Source organism: Gopherus flavomarginatus, chromosome 9 (assembly GCF_025201925.1).
Source record: "Gopherus flavomarginatus isolate rGopFla2 chromosome 9, rGopFla2.mat.asm, whole genome shotgun sequence".
NCBI classification, from domain to species: Eukaryota; Metazoa; Chordata; order Testudines; family Testudinidae; genus Gopherus; species Gopherus flavomarginatus.
Genome location: NC_066625.1, coordinates 25,721,358 through 25,741,987, shown reverse-complemented (window position 1 = coordinate 25,741,987; position 20,630 = coordinate 25,721,358). Strand labels below are relative to the sequence as shown.

Below are 20,630 nucleotides of genomic sequence, written 5' to 3'. Positions count from 1 at the left end.
CTTCAACCTCCTTGGTCACTCAATTACAGACTCCAACGAGAAACTGCAGAATTAGAATTAATATGCAAACTGGACACCATTAAATTAGGCTTGAATAAAGACTGGGAGTGGATGAGTCATTACACAAAATAAAAACTATTTCCCCATGCAAATGTTCTCCCCTACTGTTACTTACACCTGGTCAACTGTTGGAAATGGGCCATCCTGATTATCATTACAAAAGTTTTTTTTTCTTCTGCTGCTAATAGCCCATCTTAATTGATTAGTCTTGTTAGAGTTGGTATGGTAACACCCATTTTTTCATGTTCTCTGTGTGTATATATATATATATCTTCCTACTGTATTTTCCACTGCATGCATCCGATGAAGTGGGTTTTAGCTAATGCTCAAATAAATTTGTTAGTCTCTAAGGTGCCACAAGTAGTACTCATTGTTTTTGCTGAATTAAAGAAGATGCAAATGTAAGCAGACACTGGGCAAGACCACCATTTGTAGCATAACTGTTTTCTAGAATTCTGACTACTATTAGCCAATATTCCTATCTTCAAATTTCAAAGCAGAAATTGGGTTTAAGTTACTGTTTGAAAGCTGACCTGCACTTGCATGTAAAGGTGAGCTTCCTGCCTCTCCTTCCTCTTTTGAGCCTCTATTCTCTTTTCTTCTTGTAGCCGTTCTACTAATTGTTGAGGAATATCATGGTCTGTGACAGGTTGCAAAACTTCACCTAAAAAGAAAGTGGGTTGGTGATGTCATTTTACAATAATTTATATCTAACAGGGCTTTCATACACACTCGTGACTATTCTTGGCGCAACTATTTCTGATAATAAGCTAAGGAAAGCTTTCACACCTTTAAAACCACTGTTTATCTGATATAGCATCATTACATTCTGGCACAGGAAGAACTTTCTAATCTAGGCTACACTACACTATTTTCATGGTTTATATCTTACCCTTATGAAGGATTCAATTAAATGTCAGATTTTTAGGATAATACATTTTTACTGACACTCAAATTTATACATATCAAGCCTGATCTAGTTCTCGTCACTAAGGTTCAGTTACATTAACATAATGGTAATCCATTTCTGCTGTTCAAAATACAATCAAGGCTACTACACAATTACTGCGAAGAGAAAGTGAAGTACTGTAGTGTACACTTATGACACCACTATGCCAGCTAAAGACATTTTTGATTTTGATTTTGAAGATGCAATAAAGACTGGTCAAACACTAACAGTTTCCAAGGTTAACTGCAGCTTTCTGATAACAACAATTTAGGATTCAAAGATAACCACAGACCTCTGCATTTCAATATCTGGGTTTAATCAAAATTCACGCAAAAAAAGGATGCACAAATATATACATACTTAATTTTGATTCCCTGATGTAAACCAACATGTAAGCATTAGTACAGTGCCGAACGGATAAGTCGTCATCATGACCTCCATAATTGTGTTCAATTGCTTCTTCCTTTGTACATCTCGATACAACATCATCATCAAATTTACACCACTGGGAAAAAAAGTGAATTATTTAAAGATACAAAAAGATTATTCTTAACTCAAATTAACTCACACCTTAACTGACTTAAATTACATGCAAGAAATGGGAATTTTTTTTTTTGCTCTTTGAAGTGACTAAAAAATATAAAAACACTTTCTCCAAACAGAATAATTATTTTTACAATATCCCACTTGTTCAACATAAGTTGTGCAACCTTCTGTTTTTACAGAAAATAAAGGTCTTAAATTTCTGATGCTTTATTAATTAAATATTTGAGCCTGTTTTATGAAAAACAGAAATCTTTAGCCAAACTATCCAAATTATTTATCTTAACAGAATCTGATCTGTTATCCAAATATATTTCATTACTACCATGAAGTTCTGACAGCTGATGCAGATTTATTGTTGTAGAATGAAATATAAAGCAAGTGGTACACAAAAGTATCCAACTACTACTTCTAAATTTTAAGCATACTGTGGCAAATATGAAATAAAACATCCCAAAACTTCATCCTTATCTGTAAAATATCTGTTGTGAAAACTGAAGGGGAAATATGAAAAACAATACATTTACATTGAATCTTGGCTTTCTCCTCTTAAATATAAACAATTGCTCAAAAACATTTTATGATGCACATAATGTAAATATCTCAAACAAGGATGTACCTGACCTATAAACTTCCAGTTATAGCTAGTCATCAGAATGGCCTATCTCATATTAGGAGAATGTCAGAGGGAAAGAGTGTTGAATCAGAGATGTCAGAAACATTTCCCTGGATTTAAATATATGTAATACAGACAGTAAAGACGTAAGACATGCTGGTCAGCCTCCTTCTGCACGTACTAATTTCTTTTGGAGCCCTAGTATGTATGTGCGTGACTGGAAGGATTCCCCTAGCTAAATTATTTGGCCACAAGCCAACCAACAGCAGGCAAGCATGAGCCTACTCCTCCTTAAGTGGGCGAGAGACCCCTAATGCCTCAAACTGTCAGTACCTTCACTACAAAAAAAGGATGAAGGTTTTTTGTCCAAATTAAGCTTCCCTAAGTCTGCGGGACTAGAAGCTGAGTGAGAGAGGAACAGTTTAATAAACTCCGTCGAGAACAAGCATTGTATTGGAGAAAATTAACTTCGTCTCAAAGACAAGTATTCTAGTAGTCCCCACTCCTGGAAACCAAAAGGTTCCTAGGGCAACTCTAATCAGCAATAGGAAACTTAATTGCAGGTTTCTGAGTTGCTCCATGACAGAAGCTTCAACTGCCTCAAAAGACAGAATCAGACCCTCCACAAAACAAACAAAATAGTTTGGTTGCTTTTTCAATACTTACTTTGCCATCCCCTTTAGGATTTAAGTAAACAACATAATGTCCGCCATGGTTATCTCCACTATGTACTAGTACTGCATGAAGGATGTAATTTGCAGCATCTTTAGGGTCTGTTTTTTGTAAAAATTCATCAAGTGGCAACTGCTCAGGAAATTCAAACCTAATTTTAAAAAAAGTTAGGTATTTTTACTTATAATTAAGAGAATAATACTTTTATGCTTAAATGTATTTACACTTATAAACTTCACTAAAGGAAGTTACAGTACATAACTGAACATGTCGAATTACATCATCATTTTTATCTGAGATTAACTGCAATGACTGGGTAAAGCAGCATATTTTACATTGTTAATATGGGATACAAATAATCTTTGTCTACACAAGGGACCAAATTCTGCTCTCAGTTACAAAGCAGTGTAAATTCAGAATAACTCATCTGAAGTCAAGAAGTTACTCTGGATTTACTACACTGTAAATGAGAACAGAATCTAGCTCAAAAACCCATTCCTTGCAGGTGCTGCAAGGCTGCAACTGCTAAATGAGGTGCCTTTTGACTGGAACGCTATTGTTATTTTGCATCAGACCACACTACACAACATTCTCCAATTACTGTAACATATCGATTTCCTCAATTTCCTTTTTTGCTGGAAAATAGTAAATTAATTTGTAAACAGAACTGACGTGTCCAGAACTCATTTCATAGAGGTGTACTTGCCTTGTAAAAAATCCACATAAAAGTAACTACAGGTTTTTTCAAACTGCACATCTACTTGTGTTATGAATATCCCAAAATAGAGCATGTGTGGTGGAGGCAAAAGAAAAAGTGACATGAGTAGGGGAGACCCAATAATTCTGTTTATTATTGCAGTAGGAATTTGGTACGTAATAAAAACAGTGGCTTACTACACTATTGCAACTTCTCTTACTTTTTTGATACCCATATGATGTAAACAAGGTTCTATATAAAATTGCATCATTAAAAAAAAAAACTAAACAACTTGTTAATTATCTAATATCCCAGTAAATGGTCAACAATGGATATTTAATAAACAGCTGCATTTGTCAATCAGAACACTAAAAATTCATAAGTCAACAATGCAAATAATCAGAACTTTTTCTTGGGAGCTTTCTTCAGCATATGTCTTCATGTACCTCCCCCTGCTGGTGTCAACTGAAAACCCAAACACTTTGGGCAAAATAGTTTCCATATCATATTTCAACAAGTCCAAACTTTATTATGGCAAAAGAATTACCTATCATTTATCTTGATATTTTGGTCAGTTTGAGGGTCATACATAAATCTCATGAGTTGAAGATGTAACACTGGTGGCAATGTTAGGAACTTCACACCTTTCTCTGCCTCCTGTATGTTAGAAAAAAATGCAAGTTCAGACTCTAAATTTGTCTTCTTAAACTACTCAAAGAAAACCATTTTTGTCCATAAACTGCATTTCTCAGATTAGTTTGTACTACATGGGCTTACATCTACACCACACAATAGACAGATATAGGATATTTTATAACTTTTTGGTACTTTGGTACCCTCTTGAGTTTCCCAACTGCTACTGCAGTAGTACTTAGAACAAAATAGTTAATTATTTAAAAGAAGAGCAATAAATAAGGCAAATGCATAACAACATCGCAATGAGCTACTAACAATAAATGAACAAGCAAGTTTTTTATGAATAAAAAAATGTATATAGATGCAATATAGCACCAGTGAAACTTCTAAGTTCAAGAAGGTTGATTGAGCTAGTGCTGGAAGACTGCTAAGTGAAAGGTCCTCCCATTATAGCTAGCTTTTCTTTTTTACTTCTTGCTATTGCAGTCTTGGGAGAACTCGGGTAAAACCTGTGACTTCAGAGAGGCCTTACGAAACAAGGAAGATAGAAGAGTCAAGATGCACATCATACAGTGGATCGCCAAAGACACTGTTTTCAGACTACCAAACATAACAAGAAGGCAGTGAACAAGCTAGACATTGCTAGGCTGCACCACTTTACCACAAGAAGAGCATTTACATCTCTTTTGTTTTTCCAATTTATTTTTAAACTATTATTGACAAGAGTTATGCTTCTTGTAAAAAAGTCAGCTTAACCAAACCAGTTTTAGACAAGGACTTCTGCTTTTCACACTGTGGTAGGCAAAGTGAAACTGAAAAGTCAGAGAGAGATGGACTGATGTAAAGAGATGAATGGCAAAAAAATATTCTGCAACTTCAGTTGATGCCTCTTCCTGTTTGTGGGTGACATAGATACACACGCAATTGCAGACTAACTCTATTGAAGTAGCTGAATGGATTGTCACCTTGAAATCAAATATCAGTTGAAAAATAGAATCTAAATTTAAATGCAAGTTATAATTTCTTCTTTGGTAAAAAAATGATAATTTATAACAAAATCATAGGGAAAAGCAAATTGCACCGGTGAAGTCTTCATTTCAAAGTAACTTAACAAGAATTAACAAAATACACACAAGCTTGCTTAGAAGAAAGCCACCACAACCAGTTAATGCAAGTTTGCATGAATTTCATAACACTTTTGATCAAGATAGTTCAATAGCTAGCTCTCGTTGGAAATCCTTTACCAAGGATCTGGAAAGAAAAAACTCAGTACTTCCTCTTGAATTTTATACCTGCAAGCCATGTTCTCCTGCATCGTATTTGTTATCACCATCCAGCTGTTCTACTGCAACATAATCAATGAAGGACTCAAATACTAAGTAAGGAGCAGAAGGAAAAAACAGAAGTTTACTAAAACAATGTGCAGACTCAATGCAAAACATTAAAAAGAACAAAATAATTTGCAAAAAACTTACTCAAGTCTAATTGAAGATTTCTGTCTTTGTAGAGTGAAAAAATATGTTATACTGCTTAAGATTTTCAAACAACAGATTGAGACTTATTTGGAATTAGAGGGGACAAATATAGATTTTAAAATGCATTTTAAAATGACAGATTTAAAAATCAGGTCATTAAATGGTCTACCAGCTTTCTACATCCACTTTGTGAGTGACACACAGTTACGTACCTGTGCTGTAACCGTTGTTCTTTGAGATGGGGTGCAGATGTGTATTCCACTCAGGTGTGCACATACCTAGTGCACTGAAGCCAGAGAATTCTGCTCAGCAGTACCCATTGGGTTGGTGCTCACATCCTCTGGCGCTTGTTGCCCATCCTATGGCTATATAACGGCAGCACCACTTCAACCCACCCCTTCAGTTCCTTTGTCCCAGAATCTAGCACTAGAGACTCAAAAGCACAGGGGATGGAGGGTAGGGCATGGAATACATGCCTACACGCACATCTCAACAGTTACAGCACAGATAAGTAACAGTCTTTTCTTCTTTGAGTGGTTGCCGACATGTATTCTGCTAAGGTAACTCACAAGCGGTACCGGTAGGAGTTGGGGCTTGGGAGTTTATTTAAAGAAAGACTCAGACTCATAGACTTTAATGTCAGAAGGGACCATTATGATCATCTAGTCTGACCTCCTGCACAACGCAGGTCACAGAATCTCACCCACTCACTCCTGGAGCAAACCCCTAACCTATGTCTGAGTTACTGAAGTCCGCAAATTATGGTTTAAAGACCTCAAGGTGCAGAGAATCCTCCTGCAAGTGACCCCATACTGTAGAACTGACTTCTCAAAAGTTTGCATTTGATCTAGATACCAAGGTAACAGCATGCTGTTTGGTAAAAATACGTACGGAAGACTGCGTAGTAGCTCTACAAATGTCAAATACTGAAACATCACTGAGAAATGCAGTCAATGTTGCTCACTTGGGCTCTCATTGAATGAATCCTAATTTCTATGGGAGTGTGGTCTGAGCTACTCCATAAGCTGTGGAAATGTAGGAAGTTATCCACTTGAAACAGCCTGCACAAAGATTGGCTGACCTTTGATCTCATCCTCATAAAATACAGAAAGTCGAGACAATGAACAAAACATTTTGGTCCTTTCCAGATAGAATGCAAGACAACACCTGACACTTAAAATATGATGACACTGTTCATCTGCATTTGAGTGCAGCTTCGGAAATAATACAATTAAGAAAATAACCTAGTTAAAGTCAAACTGCAAACCACTTTGGACAAAACTTTTGGATGTGATCTCAAGGAAACTTTATCTTTGAGGAACTGCGTATATGGCGGCCCTACCATTAAGGCCTGCATTTTGCTGACTCTTCTTATAGATTTTATAGTAACAAGAAAGGCTGTTTTTGGGAAAGGAGAGTCAACCGATAAATTGCTAGTGGTCTAAATAGAGGACACACAAGCATAGCCAGTACATTACATAAGTCCAACAATAGGACCATTTCCTTCATAGGTGGAAAAAATGGACTATACCTTTCAGAAATTTCACTACCATGGAGTCTGAGAAAACTGACTTCCCTGGAATTGGAAGATGGAATGCCAAGATCACCACAAAATGAACCCTTAACAAGCTAAGAGCCAGACCCAAGGATTCAAATGCAACAAGTAATCCAAAATGTCCTGAACACAAGCTAAAACTGGTTGAATTCTCTTACCAAAAACTACTTCCACCTGGCCAAATATGTAGTCCTAGTAGTTGGTTTTCTACTATTAAGTAAGACACTCCAAACTGCTTCTGAATATTGCCCTTCCTCCTCATCTTACACGTACCATCCATGCCGTGAAGTATAGATCTCTCAGCACCAAATATGCAATCTGGCTGTGGTGTCCAGTCAATAATTCAGGAAGGAGAGGAAGAGATCTGTGAGGCTGAACCGACAGACTCAGAAGGGTTGGAGAACCATTACTGTTTTGGCCAAATCAGTGGAATAAGAATCAGTTTAGCATGGTCCAACTTCAGTTTGAGGACAACCTGAGAGATTAGAGGAATGGGGGGGGAAAGCATACATCAGGGCCATGCCCCAATTCAATTGGAAGGCACCGGTTAAAGACCCTGGGCTGAGTCCTGCTCAAGAACAAAACTGATGGCACTATTTTGTTATCCACTGTTGCACGGATTGACCGATGGGGTATCCCATTCCCTGAAGGTGGACCTCGCCACATTGCTCTTCAGAGACCACTTGTGGTTTTCAGAGAAAGTTCAGCTGAGATGATCAGACAACTGGTTTTAAGAACCTGATAAGCATGTGGCTGTGGACATGTCATCCTAGATGCAAAAGTGCCAAAACTTTATTGCTCCTTGACAAAGTTAATTGAAGGCAGACTCCTGTTTGTTCACATACTATATTACGGTGATATCATTGATAAGTATGTGACTGCTTGCCAGCCGCATGACAAGCTGGCTGGTTAAAGTTGGAACCAGAGGGCATCCTCTTGTGAGACTTGCGTCTTCTCAGAGAAGTCCAGTTGCTCTGCAGAATAAGGTGGTTGTCTGAAACACTGTCGGGAGTACCAATGGAACTGCTGCTGTTGTTGCTGATCTCCAGACTGGCAACTTTTAATTGCTGGGGTATAAACCCTTAAGAACTATAACATGGTCCTGGCATCCTTAAAAGAATGTAATGCCTCATCTGTCTTTTCAGAAAACAAAGACCATCCAAACAAACATCTATGATCTGTTGCATGTCTGGAGCAATGCCAGAGTTCTGCACCCAAGGAACCCTTCACAGCTGAGGCCATAATCTTAGATGAGGTATCTGCCACATCGAGTGCTGACTGTAGCAATGTCTTAGCCACTATGAGGCCCTCTGCCAGGAAAGACTGTGAGAAGGGACTAACAGGGGTCAGGGCAGTGTCACCCTTACATAAGCCATGGGAGTGCTTATGAGGTCTAACGGGCTCAAGCACTTCCCCAATGGGTACTGTTAAGCAACATTCTCTGGCTTTGGGGTGCGCGTGCACGAGTGGAATACATGTCTGGAACCCCTTTGCTTGGTTTACTGAAGTCTTAGGCGGCTCTATATTTCTTGTCTTCATTCCAATGACTTGCTCATGTAATTAACAATTAGCAACTGCTACACTGCTTGACTCAGTTAGCTGTTCTCTTGGTTTTTATTAACATCTCCATTTGTATGTAAAAATGGTCTGAGTTACTCAAAAATTCATCTGCTCTAGTTGATCATGCCTATACTACTCCTGGGGGAATTCTGCACATGTGTGCAGAAATCATGTATCTTGCAGATTTCTGTGGCCTGTGCTCCCCCTGCCACGCTGGAGCCTCTGCATTTATTTACTGACAAATAAAACTAGCAGGATTTTAAAATATTGTGTATAGAATTTTTTATTTTTTGGAGCAGAATGCCTCAGGAGTACTACACTTAAATCATAATCCATGTGACATTATTACTATTGCAGAAGCAACTAATTCAGGGTATTACAAAATATTATGACTCAGAAGATGAGTTAGTAGGAAAAATAGATGAACTCTTAAAATACAGGATGATCCTAACAAGAAATGAGGGGAAAGGAAAAAAGAAAATTTGGCCAATGCAAGCAGAATCTCTCTAAATCATGGGTTCTCAAACTGGGGGTCATAACCCCACAGGGGGTCTCAAGGTCATTACATATGGGGGGGGGGACATTCAGAAGCTTGCTGTGTGACAGGGGTCACCAGTACAAAAGTTTGAGAACCACTGCTCTAAATAGAAAAATCTGTGAAGTATCTTCATGCTGAGACACCTACTTATGAAATCAAAGGCCTTATTTTCCAAAGTGATGAGCCCTTGAAAATCTATTCGAAGTCAATGAGTTAGGTGGGTGCTAAGCATCACTGAAAATCAGCCCCCCAAATTTAATTTGTGCATATAGAATACGTATTACTTACTATTTTTCTTTCCCTTTATACTTAGCTGGATGTCATAATAATCCTCTATTCGTTCAGACCGATAGTCTACGTGTTTGCATTGAATGTAAGACTGCAAACAAAAAAAAAGATAGGATTTCAATATGTGCAAACAGAATTAATTTTAAAAATTTGTTAACTGACTAAATACATACCACCATCTTTCCTCTGAATAATTTAGGGATAGTGCCCTCTACACACGTGCCTTTCATTTTATTTTCCACATTATCAAGCAACTGAAAGAAATTAGATTTGCACTGTTATACAGCCTGAACTATCTTTTTCTGAATTCGTTTACTTAAAGTATGTAATTTTAATTTAATGGTGAAACTACGGGGACTTCACTTTTTCTTGTGCTACTCATTAGTCACTTCTCCTTTCTGTTAATCCTTTAAGTCCTCCTTTCCCCCCAAATCCTTTCACGGCTATCCTCATGTCATTTCCCCTTAGATTTGAAGAACTTTGCAAAAGTCTGTGATGCACTAGAACAGCAGGATAAAATCCACAAGCAGAGTACCTTCAAAATATTTTTTTTAAAATTGGGCTTGTGCCTTTTAGAAATATCAGGAATGTAACGTCTGGACTTCCCTGGTTTTGTTAGAGGACCACTGTGAACACTTTTCATTTAACTGAAGGAGCAAAGATGCTGAATCTTTTAATAGATTTCTATTCACAATGTTAGTTGTACAGCTTTTCCCAAATGTAAACATAAATCAGTTTTCAATAGACTACAAATATCTTTCCCCTCATAAGTAAACTTATTTGCTTGGCTCTTGTGTTGTCACCATTTAACTATTTCTGCAGTCAGTGTCTTTCAACCCAGAAAGAAACTGAATTTCTAATTTAAAAGAAGGGGAGATAGAAACTATTCAAAAAAGCACCCAATTCTCTCCCATCATCTTTATTCAGCAAAGAAACAAGGGCACAAATCCAGTAATTATCTTCCTTTCCAAGCCACCTTTAAATGGCATTTCTCCAATGTGACCTTACAAGGAGAGTCAGCACATTTGAAAAGTCTTCTATATTTTGTTTCTAAACTTTGCTTTCCCTTACAAATTGTGTGTCCCTATAACCCTGGTCTATAAATATAAAGGGCCACATAACGCTCATGCTATATTTAGAAAGGAAGATGCCATGTAAAATGGAACTCTTTAAGCCTTGGTTTACTCTAATCTAAGGAATCAATTTCAGTATTAATAGGAATTTAGCTAAAAATATATATATGCAGATATCAGTAAGAGATGCTGGAAACTTACCACACGACATAATTCCTGAACATCATGTTGCATGAAACTGTCTAAAGTTTCCCACCTTTATAAGACAAATAAGTAATAACATCACTATATTATAAAAGTGCAGAAATCCAGCATTTAAAAAACATTCTGATAATTCAATTTTAGAATACGAGTTTAAATAAACAGTCAGATAAAGGAAGATCTGAAACTGGCATCCTGTATAATTCTACTTTTAAAACCAGATAGATCCAAAAAATGCTGCCGTTTTGTTACAAAAATATTCCATCAGGTGTTCTACTCAAGTGCCTTCTACAAAGGTAAACATCAGCTGTTCCTGTCTTAAAATTACCAGTGGTCTTGGCACTTAATATCTACATCTTATTCTACTTTCTCTTGTTTTAAGATAGGTGAGAATCTGGACATAAGAGGATATTTGCAAAAAATGTATTGATAGTTTATTTTTTCTCTGAAAAGAAGTCGCTTTTAGAGATCCTTTGTCAGACTGCACATCTAGACATATATCAGAGGACAGACATTAAGACTGGGATTTTTAAAGTACTCTGTATTGGTCTAACTCTGTTCCCATTGACATCAAACAAAACAGATGGAAGCAGAGTTGAGTCAGAACTGTGCACTTTTGAAAATCCACCTTAAAATATCACAACTTCTTTATTAGTTTTACTTTAAAGAAGAGGAAACATGGAACAACTTCAGAGTGGTTTTAATAATTTCAGATTAATATGCCAGTGTATACTTCTATATACCTCTACATGAAAATCTCAATGAACATTTCAAAGATTAATTTAAAGATGAAGTTAACTGAGACACAAAGAGGTTAAGTGACTTGCCAAAGGCCATATGGGAAATGTGGCATACTTAAGACCTAAAAACAGATTTCTTGCCTCTCTGTTCTGGGCTTTAGCCACTAGTCATATTAAAGACAAATGAAATGGAGAAGGATTAATTACATCTCTATAAATATCTGATTATTGTGTAACATTAAAATGAATAATGCAACACAAATAGATGTTTCAAATTAAGAACTAATGGGCAGTACTGGCTTCTCAGGTCAAAAGACAGCACTTGCTACAGTGGAAAGTCAAATCTAGATTCTGCAGAATTACCACACCACACCTTAAAGTGGGGGGCGAGAGATGGGCACTGTCCAGCTTGCTAGGGGAGAGGGAATAGCACCTTATGGACAAGAGGGGAAGTGAGGCTCAGAAGCTGCTGCAAAAAGGGGGAGTGGGGTCAGCTATGCTGACTCATTCCTAGGGAGCCCCCAAGAAGGTCAATAGAGAAAAGTGAGTGGCTCTAAGCCATGCTTTGTCTGTCCCCAAATATTTCAGAGTCCCCTCTGCCCCAAGTGCCCACACTGGAGCAGAGCTTCTAGACTTCAGAAGTGGAGGGCTAGGTAGCACGTGCTCTCCATTCAGAACTCCCTTTGAACTCGGTGGAAATCTACTACAAAGTCACAGCTGGCGTAACAAGCAAAAATTCCTTCTATTGCATTGCCTTAAAGAGGAATGTTATAACACCATACTAAACTTTATCGACCTTATAAGAAAGAAGCAAACCAAAGCTAATAGCTAGTGTCAGAAACAAAATGACCCATATCTAAGTGCTTATGTTGCAGACAACATCACAATATTTGAGAGCCCAAGTCTGTTATCAGAAGCAGTGACCTTCCACATGGTAATTTTGCATACTTAACCCCTGCACCTCAGTAGCAGTGGCAGATTAATGCACGGGTCTACAGGGCCCAGGCCAATTTGGGGGCCTCCCGCAGGAACCTGGGTAGAAGTGGGGGGGGAGGGGTATCAGTAACATGGTCCTATCCCCTGCTCCTGATCTTCCCCCTGGGGCCCTGCCACTCTGCTCCCTACCCCGGCCAGAAGCTGGAGCTGGGCTGTGGTAAGAGCCACCCAAGGAGCCTGGGGCTGCTATGGGAAGCTCTGGACCCTTTACCTGCCCTGGGCAGAGGGTAAGGACGCTCGAGAACAGCCCCGGGCCCATGTCCCTATCCCCCAGCATTTTGATCTATGTTATGAGAAACCGTGTGGTCAGGGACCACTATTTCCTTAAATAATGTTTTAAGTGGTGAAAATGTGCTGTGGTCTGCCATAAGTGATGCAGCTACCTGAAAAAGATCATACTTGAACATCTGAACCTATTTTAAAAGCCACAGTTGCTTCTATTTGAATGGGCAATCTAGAAAGCAATAAAGCAAGAAACTAATACAATGGCTAATACAATGCAACATAAGGAAAATGTATTTCAATTTCTTTATACTATAACTATAAATCTGGTCCCAACATACTGAAAGAAGCCATAATTGTGACGTAAATGCACAAGCACAAAGCAGCAGACTAAAAGGTTTCTGTTGGATCTTGACCTTTAACTTTCATGTGTAGACAAATCTCTAATCTGGAATAAGACAGGGTATGAATTTAAAGAAGATTATCTACTTCTGATCAACTCCATTTGTGGATGCTCTTATTCCGGAATAAATGTGCCTAATTGTGAATTATTTTAATTCACTACCAAAGTGGATTTAGGATAATCTCAGATTTAAATTTATAAATTTATCAGACCATATTACAACATGGTACTAGACTGAAACGATAATAGAAAATGGATACTGGGGGGGACAAAATCAGAGAGAAGGAACTAGAAAGGAGTGAATACAAATAAGGTAATTTGTATGATGTGGCACATCTACTCGGTGCCACAGGCACATATTTCATGTTTTAAAATCACTAAACAGGATATAGTGAGACATGACGGAAATGGGACGTTGGTACTCCACTTGTGTTCTGTATATGTTAAAAATCTTATTTTGGTCACAAGTAAGTTCTACAATGGTCATCAATGCAGGGCTACTAAAGGTTATAGAAAGGCAAATTATTATTTCTTTTGATTATATTATATAAATTTGATAAAAAGGGTACCTCTCCACGGCCCAAGACATCATTTATAATTTTAAGTACACAATTCCACTCTGTTTTCTGTTTAGCCAAATGCAACATCCACTAGATAAATTATAAAACCAGATCTTTATTGCTGTAGATGGCTGATGGTTATGTACAAGAAAACATTTGATTTTCAGTTCAGCTGCCCTTAGTGTTGTCAGTATGTGAAGTGTTTTTATTGGTAAACTAAGAAATATTAATAAAAGTCATATTAGGAAATAACCACCATGGGCCGCTATCAGACTATTTTCTATACCTTTCTAAGCGATCCTTAATTTACCTTTACACAAAGCAAAATACTTTTTAGCAGAAATGTGGAAAAGTTTTAAGAACTTTGCTATATCCTACAAAATATTTTTAAGTTCTGACACTTACCCAAAGGATTTTGTTAGCTTTTTAGTTCCTACTGGTTTGTCACTGTGCTGAAGTTCATAGAATACTCTCTGCAATGCTAAAGGAACACTTTTGGATGAGTCATCTCCTTCTGTGGGCATCATGTACACAGCCTACAAAATATTTAGTTCAATTAGTATTTAAGAAAATGTATGTAGTGCTCATATTGTTCAATTCATCACTTGTTCCTGCTCAGATTTGTTTCATAGACCTAATCAATTAACACAGCAGAATAATCTGGCACAAATATCCTACTGTGGTTTACGGTGAAAACTATTACTTACCTTATTTGTGGTTCTCCAAACCATGGTAGATAAAAGAAAATCAATTGATTATGCTCACTATAAACTCTTCTAATCATTTATAATTTTTTTAAGAAGTAAATGTGCTGAAGAGTTCAATAATTCCTTCAAACAATGCACCATACACTGTATGTTCATGAATTCATCACAGTACGATTTGACATATATTGTACAACACTACAACCTATTTGAAAATGATTTTTTTTTCCAATTTGGTTTTATATGATAGAAAACTATGTGAAGGTAGCAAGGACAATAACAAAAGTGTGTGTTCAGTGAGGCACATCAAAAGGCTTTAGGGATCAGTGCTAGATCCATTCTTATTTAACATCTTCATTAATCATTTGGAAGAGGGAGTGAACAGCACGCTAACTAATTTCACTGATTACTCTAAACTTGAAAGGGTCAAGAACAACAGAGAAATTATAAAAAGGAACCAAAAGGGATTAGGAAATATGAGCACGCAATGCGATTCAGTTTAGAAAAATGTAAAGTACTCAGAGAAAAATAAAGGACAGTTACCTGTTCCATAACTGGCATTCTTTGAGATGTGTTGCTCAGGTGTATTCCACAGTAGGTGTGCATGCTCGTCATGTACACAGGTGCTGGAAGTTTTTCCCGTAGCAGTACCGTACGGTGGGAAGCATTGCTGCGACCCCTGGAGTGGCGCCTCTATGTCACACGATAAGGGGAGCTGCGCACTCCCCTCACCCTCGATTCCTTCTTGCCAGACAACTCCGACAGAGGGGAAGGAGGGCTGGATGTGGAATACACCTGAGCAACACGTCTCGAAGAATGCCAATTATGGAACAGGTAACTGTCCTTTCTTCTTCAAGTGATTGCTCATGTGTATTCGACAGTAGGTGAATCCAAGCTATATGTGATGGAGGTGAGTAGCAGTTTATGGGTTTCCGGGATGGAGTACCGCCCTACCAAACCCAGCATCATCCCGTGTTTGGGAGACGATTGTATAATGCAAAGAAAAGGTGCGGATAGAGGACCACGTGGCAGCTCTACATATGTCCTAGATAGGGATGTGAGGTACAGAGGCAGCTGACAAGGCCTGAGCTCTCGCAGAATGTGCCTTAACAATAGGTGGCGGGGGAACCCTGCCAGGTCATAACATGTGCATATGCATGAGGTGATCAAGCGAGAAAGGCGCTGGGTTGAAATTGGTTGCCCCCTCTTACCTTCAGCCAACGCAACGAACAGCCTGGTTTGGCCCAGGTAAAAAGCCAGTGCCCTACGCACATCTATCCTTGTGGAAGACCGTATACGGGGGTTCCGAGGACAAGGCCCTAAGCTCTGACACATGACGAGCTGATGTGATAGCAACAAGGAATGCTACCTTCCATGACAGGTGGGACCAGGAACACGTGGCCAAGGGTTCAAAGGGAGGACCCGTGAGGCAGGATAACACTAGGTTTGGATCCCATTGGGGACAGGGGGCCTGGCATATGGAAATGAACGATCCAGACCCTTTAAAAGGCGGAAGGTCATATGGTGGGGAAAATCCGAGTGGCCCTGTACCGGGGGGTGGAAGACCAATATGATCGCCAAATGCACCCTGATGGAGGCGGGCGCTAGCCCTTGGGTCCTAAGGGACAAGGTAATCGAGAATGAGTGGGAGCGATGCGGACAATGGGGCAGTCCCCCCCCACCCGCCTAGAGAACCTGTATCACTTGGCTAGGTATGTCCGTCTTGTGGACAGCTTTCTGCTTTCCAACAGAACTCATCTGACGTTCTCTGAACACCTCCCCTCCTCCTTATCTAACCATGGAGCAACCACGCTGTAAGGTGAAGCACGTCCAGGTTGGGGTGGAGGAGGCATCCCCCTTCCTGGGAGGGGGGATCTGGGCAAAGTGGCAGCCTCCGCAGGGGAGCCACTAGGAGTTGCAGGAGGGTCCCATACCAGTGCTGACAGGCCAATCTGGGGATATGAGGATGACCTGCGTCCTGTCTGCTTTTACTTTTTACAGGACTTTGCCTATTAGAGGGAAAGGTGGAAAGGCACAGAAAAGTTGGCCTGAGCACTGAAGGAGGAAAGTGTCCAAGATCGCCCCCTATCCTGCCCCTCCCCTGGAGCAGAACTGGGGGCAGCACCAGTTCTGATCAGCCGCAAAAAGGTCAACTCGGGGAACTCCTCACTCTCCGAAGAGCTGTAGGACGACTGCCCAGTGGAGTGACCACTCGTACGGGTGGCAAAAACTCTGCTGAGGTGATCAGCTCGCACGTTGCAGACACTGGGATGGGGGAAGGCTTGCAGGGAGATATCGTAGCCTATACAGAACTCCCACAGGCTCAGGGCTTCCAGGCTTATGGCCGAGGAGCGCGTTCCTCCCTGTCTGTTGATGTAATACATCGCAGCCGTATTGTCCATGAGGACTCTGACCACCTTACCGCGAAGGTGCCCACTGAAAGCTACGCACGCCAACCGTATTGCCCTGAGCTCCCTGACGTTTATGTGTAGGGATAATTCTGAGGCCGGCCATCTCCCTTGTGTTTGAATGCTCCCTATATGAGCCCCCCAGCCCAGGTCTGAGGTATCCGACACCAGGTCTACTGAGGGGGAGATTGCAGCACGTTGCACGGGAGGGACAACCATTGAAGGGCAGCAACTATCTGGGATGGTATCGTGACAACCTTGTCCAACCCATCCCAGGCCTGGGAATATTGGGAGGCCAGCCAGAGCTGGAGGGGCCTCATTCTGAGCCTGGAGTGGCAAACCAAGTATGTGCACGACGCCATGTGCCCAAGGACCTGAAGGCACACCCTCACCGTCATAACGGCAAAGGACGTGACTGAGGCAATGAGACCTTTGAAGGCCTCGAACCAGTCTTGGTCAAGAGAGGCTGTGGTCTCTAATGAGTCCAGTAGCGCCCCTATGAATTCTACGTCCTGAACTGGAACTAACGTAGACTTGGTCACGTTTACCACTAGGCCGAGATCTGTGCACATGGACAGGAGAAGTCCCACCTGGGCCTGCACTTGGGACCGGGAGGCCCCTTTGAGAAGCCAATCATCCAGGTATGGGAAGATCTCATAGAAACTCATAGACTCTAGGACTGGAAGGGACCTCGAGAGGTCATCAAGTCCAGTCCCCTGCCCTCATGGCAGGACCAAATACTGTCTAGACCATCCCTAATAGACATTTATCTAACCTACTCTTAAATATCTCCAGAAATGGAGATTCCACAACTTCCCTAGGCAACCTATTCCAGTGTTTAACTACCCTGACAGTTAGGAACTTTTTCCTAATGTCCAATCTAAATCTCCCCTGCTGCAGTTTAAGCCCATTGCTTCTTGTTCTATCATTGGAGGCTAAGGTGAACAAGTTTTCTCCCTCCTCCTGATGACACCCTTTTAGATACCTGAAAACTGCTTTCATGTCCCCTCTCAGTCTTCTCTTTTCCAAACTAAACAAACCCAATTCCTTCAGCCTTCCTTCATAGGTCATGTTCTAAAGACCTTTAATCATTCTTGTTGCTCTTCTCTGGACCCTCTCCAATTTCTCCACATCTTTCTTGAAATGCGGTGCCCAGAACTGGACACAATACTCCAGTTGAGGCCTAACCAGCGCAGAGTAAAGCGGAAGAATGACTTCTCGTGTCTTGTTTACAACACACCTGTTAATGCATCCCAGAATCACGTTTGCTTTTTTTGCAACAGTATCACACTGTTGACTCATATTAAGCTTGTGGTCCACTATGACCCCTAGATCTCTTTCTGCCATACTCCTTCCTAGACAGTCTCTTTCCATTCTGTATGTGTGAAACTGATTGTTCCTTCCTAAGTGGAGCACTTTGCATTTATCTTTATTGAACTTCATCCTGTTTACCTCAGACCATTTCTCCAATTTGTCCAGATCATTTTGAATTTTGACCCTGTCCTCTAAAGCAGTTGCAATCCCTCCCAGTTTGGTATCGTCCGCAAACTTAATAAGCGTACTTTCTATGCCAACATCTAAATCGTTGATGAAGATATTGAACAGAACCGGTCCCAAAACAGACCCCTGCAGAACCCCACTTGTTATACCTTTCCAGCAGGATTGGGAGCCATTAACAACTACTCTCTGAGTACGGTTATCCAGCAAGTTATGCACCCACCTTATAGTAGCCCCATCTAAATTGTACTTTCCTAGCTTATCTATAAGAATATCATGCGAGACTGTATCAAATGCCTTACTAAAGTCTAGGTATATCACATCCACCGCTTCTCCCTTATCCACAAGGCTCGTTATCCTATCAAAGAACGCTATCAGATTAGTTTGACACGATTTGTTCTTTACAAATCCATGCTGGCTATTCCCTATCACCTTACCACCTTCCAAGTGTTTGCAGATGATTTCTTTGATTACCTGCTCCATTATCTTCCCTGGCACACAAGTTAAACTAACTGGTCTGTAGTTTCCTGGGTTGTTTTTATTTCCCTTTTTATAGATGGGCACTATATTTGCCCCCTTCCAGTCTTCTGGAATCTCTGCACTCCTCTCCTCCAGAGGTAGGCTGCTACCACTGCCATGCATTTGGTGAAAACCCTGGGAGCCATGGAAAGGCCAAACGGAAGGACCGTGAACTGGTAATGGTCCCCCCCTACCAGGAATCAGAGGAAGCGCCTGTGTCCCTCGAACTTATGGATATGGAAATGTGTGTCTTGGAGGTCCAGGGCTGCGAATCAATCCCCCTGGGTCCAGGGAGGGAACGACAGAGGCCAGGGATACCATCCGCAACCTGTAGTGAACCATAAAATAGTTGAGATCCTGTAGATCTAGGATGGGTCTAAGCTCTCCTTTTGCCTTCGGGATCAGGAAATACCAGGAGTAGAAACCCTCGCCCTGGAATTCTACCAGTACACTTTTTACAGCCCCCAGGCAGAGGAAGTGTGCCACCTCCTGGTCTAGGAGGCGGGCGTGCTCTGGGTCCCCGAGGCTCACCTGGGGTGGGGGGAGAGGTGTGAGGTGAACTGCAAAATGTAACTCTTGGAGATAGTGTTGAAGACCCACTGGTCTGACGTTATATGGGACCACTCCACGTGGAAGGCAGATAAACGGCTGCAGAACACAAACTTTATTAACTGGGGGGCTTCCCTGGCAACAAGCCCGGTGGCCCCCCGCAAAGAGTCACAACTGTCTCTTTCCCTGCCTTTTGCCCTTCGAGGGGCCTGGCCGCAGGGCCGAGCAGGACTGACGTTGGGACCTATGCCTCTGTTCCCTCGGTCTCTTGGGCGGGGGATTGTAGCAGGGAGAGCCGAAGCCTGCAGCCTGGGCTTGTCCTTCGCTGGAGGGACGTACAGGTCCAAGGTTTGCAGGGTGGTGCAGAAGTCTGTCATCCCATCAGTTTGGTCCGCGAACAACCTTTCCTGTCAAAGGGAAGGTCCTGCATCTAGGACTGGGACTCTGCAGAGAAGCTACGACGCCCTGCGCCCGGATAAAGAGGAAGCCATTGAGCGGGCTGCCGTGTTGGCCGCGTCAGATGCCGCCTGGAGGGCTGCTTTAGCTGCTGCCACTCCTTCCTCTACCGGAGCCCTGAACTCCTTTTTGTCCCACTCCGGGAGGAGAGGTTCAAACTTTGGTAGGGACCCCTATAGACTGAAGTCATACTGGCTCAGTAGGGCTTGATGGTTGGCCAACCTGAGCTGGAAACTTGCCAAGGCATAAATCTTCCTGCCAAACATATCCAGTCTCCTGGCATCCTTGTCCTTGGGGGTGGGTTGACCGTGACGTTCCCGGTGGTTCACTGATTCTACCACCAGAGAGTTAGGTGCCGGGTGGGAATACAGGTACTTGTGGTCCTTAGCTAGCACAAAGTATTTGCTCTCCACTTTTTTGGATATGGGGAGCCAAGGAAGCTGGGATTTGCCACAGAGCAGTCGAGATATTGGCTACCTCCTGGTGGAGAGGCAGGGCCACCCTGCCTGGTGCCGAGGACGAGAGCATATTAAAAAGAGAGTCAGACTGCTCCTCCATCTCCTCAGCTCAGAGCTGGAGATTGGACACCAGCCGCTTAAGGAGCTCCTGGTGAGCCTTGAAGTCCTCCTGTGGGATGGGTGGCGGTGCCGTTATGGCCTCCTCCAGTGCTGGTGAGGAGACTGGCACCGTGCCTAGGGCGTCGGGGGGTACTG

At 41.3% G+C, this 20,630-nt stretch overlaps 1 protein-coding gene across 1 annotated transcript in view; it reads right to left on the bottom strand.

Annotated features, from left to right (window-relative positions):
* The window catches only part of USP7 (ubiquitin specific peptidase 7), a 117,521-nt gene that overhangs the window by 31,577 nt on the left and 65,314 nt on the right, over positions 1-20,630 (bottom strand). Inside the window, exons 7-15 of the mRNA XM_050966406.1 lie at positions 14,190-14,320; positions 10,864-10,918; positions 9,763-9,843; positions 9,590-9,680; positions 5,466-5,548; positions 4,085-4,194; positions 2,835-2,991; positions 1,370-1,514; positions 594-724 (exon numbers count right to left, since the gene is read on the bottom strand). Coding sequence (XP_050822363.1) covers positions 594-724; positions 1,370-1,514; positions 2,835-2,991; positions 4,085-4,194; positions 5,466-5,548; positions 9,590-9,680; positions 9,763-9,843; positions 10,864-10,918; positions 14,190-14,320 — 984 coding nt within the window. The remainder of the gene's footprint in view (positions 1-593; positions 725-1,369; positions 1,515-2,834; positions 2,992-4,084; positions 4,195-5,465; positions 5,549-9,589; positions 9,681-9,762; positions 9,844-10,863; positions 10,919-14,189; positions 14,321-20,630) is intronic.